Source organism: Heterocephalus glaber, unplaced genomic scaffold, assembly GCF_053883595.1.
Source record: "Heterocephalus glaber isolate CG9 unplaced genomic scaffold, H.glaber_assembly_v1.0 deba00001569, whole genome shotgun sequence".
NCBI classification, from domain to species: Eukaryota; Metazoa; Chordata; class Mammalia; order Rodentia; family Bathyergidae; genus Heterocephalus; species Heterocephalus glaber.
The window spans coordinates 2,754,185-2,765,303 of NW_028258354.1; the positions used below are offsets into that span (position 1 = coordinate 2,754,185).

The window sequence follows — 11,119 nt, forward strand, 5'->3', positions numbered from 1 at the left end:
TTTCCTAGCAAGTATTACATCTGTACTAGTGATTTTTAATAAAATGTATAGTTGTCAACAGCATTATTCATACTAGACCCAAAGTGGATACAATTCAAACATTCATCAGCTGGTGAATAGATAAATCAAATGTGGTATGGCCATACAATGGGGCATTATTTGGTGATGAAAAGGAGTGAAGTACTGATATATACTATTAAAGGGATAAGCCTTGCAAAAGACCGCTCAATTTATATGAAATGTCCAGAGAGGAAAAATCCATGGAGACAAAAACTAGATTAGTGGTTGCCTTGGGTTGGTGGTTGATGAGACAATAGAATGACTACTAATAGGTAAGGGTTTTTTTTTAATGCGTTTTTTTGTGATGGGGATTAAAGCCAGGGCTGTGTACACGGAAGGCAAGTGGTCTATAACTGAGGTACATCCTCAGTTTCTTTTGGGGTTTGATGAAAATGTTCTAAAATGGGGTTTTGGTTGTAGCTATAGAACATGGAATATACAAAACAATCATTCCTTTGTACACATTAAATGGCTGGGTATTATGATGTATGAATTATAACTCAAGGAAAAAAATTTTCAGGAAGTTTCCGTTTGAAAAGTAGATTCATATACCTATTTTGGTACAAACATAGTTAAAGGTTTTTAAGTAAAGGAACTGAGCTTTAAAAGTAAGATTTATTGGGCCAGGATTTAGCTCAGTGGTGCTGTGCCTGCCTCACAAGCTCAAGGTCCAGAATTCGACCCCCAGTACCAGGAAACATAAAAGTAAAATTTATTAAAATAAAACTGAAAATTTAATTTTGTTCACAGTAGTTATATTTTTAATGCTAAATAGCTACATGTGACTAGTAGTTATCACAGTGAGAAGTACAGGTCATGATCACCTTAATGCCTTTGGAATTTAATGGAGGGTAGACCTTTGACACCTCATGCAACAAGATCTTCAAACAATGTAAGGAGCTGGGCATCAGGGTGCATTTCTGTAATCTCAAGTCTTTAGATGGGTGAGGCAGGAGAGTGGCAAGTTCAAGCCCAGCCTTGGCAATTTAGGGACATAGCATATCTTGTCTCAAAAACAAAAACAAAAACAAAGCAAAAAGCCATAAATATGGCCAGGAATGTAGTTTGGTGCAAAGATCCTGAGGTTAATACCAACTACTGACCCAAAACAAAAACAAAACCCAAAGACTATATAAGGAATGTGATTTCTGACCTTATTTTCTCTTTTTGTGTACAGATTGCAACTCCAAAAAGGAAATGCTGCCGAATTATAGCACAAACCTATTCCTGGTCACTGACTGCATGGAACATGCTCTGACCTCTGTGCATCCACGTACTCGATATTCAGGTGGCTGGGATGCAAAATTTTTCTATATTCCTCTATCTTATTTACCCACATCACTGGCAGACTACATATTGACCAGATCTTGGCCCAAACCAGTCCAGGCAGCCTAAAGAAAACTCCTTTAGTGTCTCTTGGCATGAACAACATAAATATCTGAAATTGGTTGTTAGTGTCTCAGTAATCCTTACTCTGAACCCAGACTGTTTGTAACAATAAACATTCCTTTAAAACTCTTTTCTCTGGGGCCGGGGATTTAGCTCAGTGGTTCTGCCACCTGCTTCAAAAGCAGATGGTCTGGAGTTCAATCCCCAGTACCAAAAAAATAAACCCAAAAAACAAACCTCATTTATCTGGCATCATTAGAGAACCAACATATTCACATTGCAGATATCTAAAATTTACTACTTTTTGTGATGAATCTTTACTAATTTACAACATTTATTTTTGGAAAGAGTCTCACTGTGGTACACAGGCTGGCATTGAACTTATTATGTAGCCCAGGCTGCCTCGACTCACAGTGATCCTCCTGCCTCAGCCTCCTGAACGATGGCATTACAGGCATGGGCCACCACTCTCTTTCCATCATTTATGATGAAAATATGTCTAAAATATCTTTCTTATCCTGTTAAACTGAGCCTAGTAAAAACAATTTAGCCTGTTTTTATGTCAATTCTTTATCTATGTGAACAGTTCTTTTGTGTGTGATTAATTCTTGTTCAGGGATTATTGACAAATGTGTAGATCTATTTATTTTTATCTGAACAAGGTCTGTACTATGGCCCTTTAATAGAATTTTTATTTCTCTTTCCTTTTTGCCAGCTGTTATTCAATATATTTCTCCCTTATTTAAAACCGGTGACTTTTATTTTAAAATCCAAATAATTTACACATGCATAGCTAATACTCAATTAATAGTTAAAAGAATAAAAGAAATTCCTCATTTTCATTCTTACGGATCAGTGCTGCTAATTACTGGCAAATGCTTTAACATTTAGCCATTTTTTTTCTGGTGTTTAACCCTGAATTTTTGAATAAAACTCTCTATTCATGATTTACTAAGTTTAGATATTTTTACTGAATTTCTGTTATAGCAAATGAGAATTTATTAAGAGAATTTATTATTTATGCCACTTTCTTGCCCATTTCTTCTGTGCTCTTATTTTTAATATGATTTGACCATATTTCTAGCAAATTACTAGTGTTTCCATGGTTATGGAGGGAATATTGTTTACTGTTTAGTCATTTTTCTTTACAATATTTTTCTCCCCCTTGGGTAACTTACTGTGTTACTTTTGAGTTTGCAAAGGTTTTAAATTACCTTAATTTTTCCATCTGTTCTCTCAGATTGGCAAGAAAACTACCAGTACTATTTTCTTAGCAGCTAAATCAATCACAGAATTATTCATTGCATCTCAACTCCCTCTCTCCTGCCCAGGGAGACTCCTTCTCTGTTGTCCTTTTGCTGTCTGAGCTCTTTGCTCTCCAGTTCTGCTGCTCAGTTATTTCTCCCAAACTTCTCATCTCTCTTGCTGTTTGATCCTGTTTCCCAGAACGTGTGGCTCTTGGTTTTCTTTCCTTGCTTTTTATTTTTCTTTTTTAGACAAGTTCTCATATGTAACCCATGCTAGCGTTGAACTCACAGTGATTCTCCTGCCTCAGCCTCCCAAGTGCTGGGATTATTGGTGTGTGCCACCACACCCACCTTGGTTTTCTTTCTTACTTGGGCAGACCCCATTCTCGCTCTTTCCTAAATCTCTACAAGTCTGATAAGGGCTCTGTTCTCCTAATAGATTGGCTATATATGGAATTCTTGGGTGGAAAATCATTTTCAGAAACTTCCTCTTCTATTTTGTAAGATACATAAGTACCTTAACACCACTCTGATTCATGGTTCTTGTTGTTTGAGTTCTTTTTGCCCCCATTCTATGGAAACTTTACAATCTTCATTGCTTGTGTCCTAAATTTCTCCGGGATGGGGTAGAGGTAGATCTTTCATTCCCTTATGCTGAGTTCGCAGCACAAATCACAATGTAGGAGATCAGAGAACTGCTTCAATAGTGGCAAGCAGATGAGAGAGGATTTGGTGTAGTGTTCAAGTGGGAAGATTGGCTTTAGGGAGAAGCTTGACATAAATAAAAGTTTATTTTCTACAGTAATAAGATAGTACGTAGGTCATCCAGGTTGGTTTATAGCCTATGCACATCTTTTCCTCTAGTTTGTCACCTCAAGGTTTTGTTACGGTTGCTGCAGATTCAAACCTCACATCAATTCACTAGACATTTATAGGTAAGGAGAAGGGTGATAGTGCCTACATTTGTCCCCCCCCTTTTTTTGTGGTACTGGGGCCTGAACCAAGTAAGCACTGGGCTACTTTTCCAGTGCTTTTTATTTTCATCTTTTGAGACAGGGTTTTGCTAAGTTACCCTTGCTGGCCTCAAACTTTTGATCATCCTGCGTCAACTTGCAAATCAGAGGGGATTACAGACCTGAACCACTGGCTGCATTTGTCCTCTTGTGTGAGGAAAGCAAAAGGTTTTTCCAAATTCCCTATTGTATAGTTGTAGTTTTTCTATGTGCACTTGACTGTATATAGTCAATTATTGCTTCAATTGGTACACTTTTGACAGTGAAAAAGTGATTGCATTGGTGATTTACAAAGGGATAACAAGTATGAAGTAGTACTGTTCTAGGTAAATTAGTGCATCCAATTTTATTCAATTAGGCATGAAACATTTCTTTTACTATGTGTTTCATATTTTTAGAATGCCTATAGCAATACCATTGTGAAAAAGAAATCTACCAGTTGGAGTTCAGTATTTAGTTGTTGGTTTTAGATAAAATAAAAACTCAAAGTAGTTCTTTCAAAGAGCAGTTGTTTTCTTTACCTATTCTGTATACTTTTATTATTCATTTGAAATATAGTTTGGTTTCTTTTTTCCCTATTGTGAGTAATTTGACTTTTCCCCTGCATGATATTGATTTATTTTTTGAATATTTGAAACATTGTCACGATTCTACAGTCAAACCTAGATTTTTTTGTTTTTGTTTTTGTTCTGCTTTTTTGAGACATAGTCTTGCTGTGAAGTTCAGGTTGGCCTTGAACTCATGGCAATCCTCCTGCCTCACCCTCCCAAATGCTGGAATTACAGGCATGTGCCACCATGCCTGGAAAACCTAGATGATTTTGAAGCGAATATGGCATCATATTAGGAACTGTAGTTTTGCGAATGTTACCATTTGCAGCAACAAGAAGAAAAATATGTTATCTAGGAATAAACCTGTGCAATATTCATTTTGAAAACTGTAAAATTTCATTGGAAAACATTGAAGAAAGCATATATAAATATAAACAGATACAATATTCGTGAATAATGTTTCAATATAAAGTGATACATCATTTTCCCTCAAATAACTTATAAATTCAATGTGATTCCAGTCCATCAAAATTCCAACAGTTTTTTTGGAAATTGAGAAGCTGCTTTTTACATTTAATGGAAAAACAAGAGGAAAGAGGAATCAAGAAAATTTGGAAGTACAAGCTGAGGGAACCTGCATCTCCAGACATTAAGAGTTTATAGCCAGGTGCACTAGCAAATGCCTATAATCCCAGCTATTCCTGGAGCCGAGGCAGGAGGATGGCAAGTTTGAGACTAGTCTATGCACCTTTGTGAGACCCTGTCTCAGAGAGTAGGAGTGAAGAACTTACCGTACAATTTACTATTACTTTTTATTTTAAATGATATAATCAAATAGATGCAAAAGGATGACAAATAGATGTATAGAACAGAGTGAGGAGCTGAAATTTACATGAAAATTTGATGTAACAGGAAGCATAATGAGGTAGTGGGAAAATGATTCAATAAATAGGGCAGGGCAAAGTTTTTCTTATGCAGAATAATAACTTTGGATTCCTACCCTATACCATGCACAAAGGCAAATCCTAGTGGAACGAAAATCTAAATACGAAACACAAAAGTTAAAAAATCTTCAACATAATCCTTTGGAGATTGACCAGAGGTATATCGGAAATAGCATGTGAATTAATGTTTTTCTTAAGCTGAGTGTTAGGTTAATAAGTGTGAATGATACTTAATGTTGTGCATAAAATATTGTATGCCTCCAATGTTAATAAGAAAATGAAATGCAAAACATGTCATGGTCTGTGTAATCACAAACTATAGGAACTCAAAGAACACACCTACTAGTGCTCTGTGTAAACAATCAATAAACTTGTGGAATGTAAAACACCCATATATGCTGTATTTTTAGTGGTTATTGTTATTTATGTTCATATTTTAGTAGTTATTGTTGGGAATTTTCTTGTTCTCCAAAATTGTTATTTAAAAATTCATTTAAGAAAAGTCATTAAAAAGAAGAATTGTTTAGCCTGCCAGAAGACAAATGTGAAGTGTAAGATGTGGAGGGGTCACTAGCATTACCTAGTTGCTTAGTCCTTGGCAAAGACATAAAACAATAAAGATTGTAGTTAATTTTTCATCTCCAGGATTTTTTACCTAGTAGACATTTAATAAATATTGGCTGAATGAAGCAATTGCAGAAATTTAAAATTAGATGAAGTATAAAGGGTGCTTTTGGAAAGAGAGGTTCTTGATAAGTTGAAAATGTGGGAAAAATAATATAAATTACTGACCAGAGCTCAAAAGGATGAATTAGCTATCTATGCATGTCTATGAATTTATGCCTGTGACTGTACCATTTTGTAATACTGTTGGCCTCTGAATCATCATGTGTATCTGCAGGATCAAGTAAATAAAACCTTGATCTCTTTAATGAATTACAGGTAGCATTAACTTCTTATCTAAATTAAATGCTATATTTTAGATATAAAATTCAATAAAATATGGAGTAGCATACATAGTATAAAACAAACCCCTTTAAAAATAAACATGTCTATATAGATACTACTATATGTATGAGAGAAATAATCCCAATTGGTGAGTACTTCAGGGTTATAATTATGCTTTCCATGTGGTATTTTTGTAATGGTTGAATTTCCTACAACTTGTATTATGTTTATGATTGGGGGAAATTTTTATTGAGCACATTTCTGATAGCCAGAAAAGCCAGCTATTAATCAGTGTTATTCTTAGGGAGTAGAGAATGATAGGAAGATAACTGGGGAGAAAACTGCTCAAAGCCTCTGTAATCCTTCAAGGCCAGGTCAGAGCTTCTGCTACCTGTATAATTTATTATTTAAGAGAGACAGTGGATGGCTTTTGGGGAGTAGCTAACAAAAATCTGCTTTTTGACCTGGGTACTAATTATAAGAGGCTTTTCCTTATCATAAAACCATTTGTTTTGTGTGTTTTCTTTAATCTGTGTTTTATTGTACTATAAAAAAGATTTTAGATTTTTGGGGGGAGGGTACTGAGGATCAAACTCGGGTCCTTGCACTTGCGAGGCAGGCAATGAAATTTTAGATATTTTTAATGAAAGAACAACACTGTGCATACTGCCTTTCCCTAAACTTCTTATTTTGATAATTTTTAGTCAGAGAGAAAAATTGAAAGTGTTGTGTAGGGATTACCTATGTCCTCATCATATTGTTTTACAGCTTGTTTTTGGGTTCAGTAATATTTAGCAAAGATCTTTTCTGTGTGGTTACATATAGAAGATTCTGTTTTGAGTGATGCACAGCATTCCTTTGTATAGTTATAAAACTTTATTTAATCAGTTTCCTGTTGTTGGATATTTAACTTGCTTTTCATACCCCCGCACCCCCAGTATAAAGCATGGTGTGCTGTGAATGAACAGTTAGTAGTAGAGGCTAAAGATGCAGCCTGCATTGACCAAAACAGCCCTGTGTAGGGCCAAAGAGTTAGCTCAGTGGTGCTGCCGCCTGCCTTGCAAGTTCAAGGTCCTGAGTTTGATCCCTGGTGACCCCCCAAAAAACCAAAAACCAAAAAACCCCAAACAACCCTGTGTAACCTGTGGAGAACATAAATCTAAAAAAAAAAATGTTGACTTCCCATAGTAAGATCTTCACATAAATCATCTCCCTCCTGGCTCAACTCAGGTTTAATCCCAACAGCTCTTCTTCTTTTTTTTCCCCCATTAAGTTTATTGGTACATTTTAGGTATAAAATACAGTTACATTCATCATTGGGATCTTGTACCATTACTTGAGTATCATGGTTCTTATATTTTTTCCCCTTCCCCTGCCCTCCCTTCACCCCCTCCACCCTTCCCTATTTGCAAAGACTTTGTTTCCATTTTTTCCTTTTCTCATATTTTTTCTTTTCCCTTTTTTCCTTTCCCCTACCCCTCCCACTTCCCCTGCTCCTTTAGACCTTTTCTTCCTGTTTCACAATATCAATTATACATTTTAAAAATTACAATATCAAGATCTAGGAGACATTACCACAGATTTTACAGAATTTAAAAGGATATAGAAAGCATATTACAAAAATCTTTTTTGAAATAAATTTGACAACTTCTAAGAAGTAACTTGGAAGACAAATTAATGAAACTAACTATGGAGGAAATATAAATTTTGAATAGCACCTATTAAAGAAAGTATATTCCTAGCTTGAAAACCTACCTATATGACAACAGCAGGCTCATATACATTTTAACTGATAAATTATATCAAACAATTAAAGCAGAAAAAAGAAGGAACACTTCTCCTCTCATTTTAGGAAATCAACATTGTGCTAATCCTAAAACTGGATAAAGATGATAGAAGAAAAAAGTATGAACATAGATAGAAATTTGTTTAACAAAACAAACTATTAGAAGTCAGATCTGGCAGGATGTAGAAAGTGGTTTTGTTATAGGGATGGCAGTGTTGGTTCAGCATTGGAAGATCCACCCCCAAAAGTCACCATTTTAACAGAGGAAAGGAAAAAGCCACATGATCCTGTCACTAGTTAGAGAAAAAGTATTGGACTAAATTCTACAGCTTTTCATGATAAAAGCTATCAGGAGGCTACAAGTAGAACAGAAACTTGTCAACAGATTAAAGACATGTACTCCATGCTTCCAGCGAGAACGCCTTATATGAATGGAGAAGATACAATGCTTTCTCCTTAAGGTGGGGAACAGGGCAGATATGCTTACTCTTTATCTGTCCATTAAACTTTGAAACCTAGACCTTACCAAAATAGTCTGGCAATAAAATGACACAATTAGGATAGGATTGGCAGGGTAGAAGCAAAATCTTTATACGTAGATGAAATGATCATCTACAGAGAAAATACAAAGAAATCTCTAGGAGCCCCTAGAACTTGTATTTGAATTTAGCAGGATTAGAAAACACAGGGTATATATAAAAATTGAGGTCTGTGTATACTTGCTATAAATGAAGAATTGGGTATTGAAATTTAAAAGTTATGTGGGAGTACAAAGGACCTAGAAAAGTTTTTAAAAAACCCAAAAACAGTGTTGGAAGACGTTCAGCATCCAATTTTAAGACTTCTTCTAAAGTGACCAAGGCAGTGTTGGTGTAAGGAAAGACATATAGATCATTGGAATAAAACAGAGAATCTAGAAGTAGAACCACACATATATGGTCTACTGAGGGTTTTTTTGTTTTTTTGTTTTGGTACCGGGGATCGAACTCGGGACCTTGCGCTTGCGAGGCAGGCGCCGGAACCACTGAGCTAAATCCCCGGCAACTGAGTTTTGAAAGATTATTTAACATTAGCACTTTATAGAATATAAACTCAATTCAAGAGCTGAGGAAGAGATAGTGTTTTCAGCAAATGGCACTAGAACACCTGGTATCCATATATAAAAAATTAATCTCAACCCTTTATTTCCATACATAAAAATAACTTGAAGGGATCTATGAACCTAAATAAGAAGGCTAAAAGTATAAAACTTTAAGAAGAAATTATAAGGGAAAATGTTCATGAATTCAGGGTAGGCAAGAACTACCTAGGATACAAAAACCATGATGTATAAAAGAAAAAAATTGATAAATGAGATTCCATCAAAATTTAGAACTTTAAATGACATCATTAAAATGAAAAGTAGTCCTTAAATAGACCACATTTACAATGCATATAACCTATGACCAGAATATATAAAGAATTCTTACAGCTCATTAATAGACAACCCAACTAAAATGTAGACATAAGAAGATGATAAATAGCCAGTATAGCACAAGGAAAGGTGTGCAACTCTAGAATCAGAAAAATACTAGTCAGTACAATAAGATTGAATTATACACTCATTAGGGAGATGAAGTCAAAAGTTTTAAAAGCCTTGTCATGACTTTTTCTTTTTGTTGGATTCTCCCCCTTTGTGTTTAATTTGTCATGCCCAGTGGATTCATTCTGCTGGGTTTCCTGGGGTTGTGATCCTCATTGTCTTTTCTTAGGGTATTGTCTAAAAGTTTTTGGAGTGCTGGTTTGGTATTCATGAAGTTCCTGAGGTGCTCTTTGTCATCAAAGTATCTTATTTCTCCATCAATTTTGAAAGATAGTTTTGCAGGGTACATCAATCTGGGTTGGAGGCTGTTTTCCTTTAGGGCTTGAAATACATCATTCCAAGCTCTTCTTGCCTTGAGGGTTTGCATTGAGAAGTCTGCTGTGATTCTGATGGGCTTTCCTTTGTATATGATTTGTTTCTTTTCTCTCACTGCTTGTAGAATTTTGTTTTTCTGTTGGGTTTCTGGAATCTTAACAATTATATGCCTTTGTGTGGATTTTTTTTGACCAAGGCTATTTTTTGATTGGAGTCCTATATGCCTCACTCATCTGTATGTCAAGTTCTTTTCCCCTGCTTAGGAAGTTTTCTGCCATCACCTCTGAGAACAGTTTTTTTATGTCATCTGCACTCTCTCCTGTTTTTTCATTGACTCCAATCAGTCTTACGTTATTCTTCTTTGCATCATCTAGCAGCTGCTGGATTGATTTCTTGTGGTCCCCCACTATTTTGAAGCAATTTTTCTTTTCCTGGTCACTAATTGCAGTCTTATCTTCTATATCTGAAATTCTGTCCTCAATTGGCTCATTCTGCTGCGTAGACTTTCAGTGGAGTTTTTAATCTGGAAATCTGTTTGCATCTGTTTTATGGATTCCATTTGTTTCCTATATTGGGATTCCATCATGTTTCTCAGCTCCTGTATTTTTTTTTATGTGTGTCCTCTCTAGATTTATTAATCATGTCTTGCACTATGGGCACAATCTCTGCTGTTATCTGAGAAATTATTTGATTTCATTTTTTCCAGATCCTATTTTGTTGCCAGTTCAGGGAGTCCAGTTGGTTGAGTATCAGATTCTTCCATCTTGTTTCCCTTTAGGGTTGCTGTAGGTGATCTGGAAATCTGTTTTTTTTTAAATTCTTTTATTGGTACATTTTAGGTATACAATATGTTCACATTTATCATTGGGTGCTTGTCGCTGTACATGATGTATCTTTGTTCTTATTTTTTCCCCATTACCTGTGCGTCCTTTGCCCCCTCCACCCTTCCCTATTTACATAGATTTCATTTCCATTTTTTTTCTTTTCTCATAATTTTTCCTTTCCCTTCTTCCCCTTCCCCTTCCCCTCCCACCACCCCTATACCTTTGGACCTTTTCCTATTTCAAATTATCAATTATTCATTTTAATCATTTTAATCCTTATTTGGAAATCTGGTTTTGAGACTTGTTTATGTGTCTTCTCATTTCACATGGGTGTGGGGGGTGTTATATGTGCTGCTGGCACCTGTGCAGCTCACCTTTTCGGCACTGGGGGTGGTTCTGTTCCTTAGTGCAGGGGGCTCTAGCCTCCCTTCTAATCTCTTCCTATTGTTATATTTCTCTA

The 11,119-nt window shown here is 35.7% G+C and overlaps 1 protein-coding gene across 2 annotated transcripts in view; it reads left to right on the top strand.

Annotated features, from left to right (window-relative positions):
* LOC101699287 (17-beta-hydroxysteroid dehydrogenase type 6) overlaps positions 1–5,598 on the top strand; it is a 37,586-nt gene extending 31,988 nt beyond the window's left edge. For both annotated transcript variants that reach the window (XM_004861272.4, XM_087192166.1), the window contains exon 5: positions 1,238–5,598. In XM_004861272.4, coding sequence (XP_004861329.1) covers positions 1,238–1,455 — 218 coding nt within the window. In that variant the 3' untranslated portion in view covers positions 1,456–5,598. The remainder of the gene's footprint in view (positions 1–1,237) is intronic.
* The last annotated feature ends 5,521 nt before the right edge of the window (positions 5,599–11,119 follow it).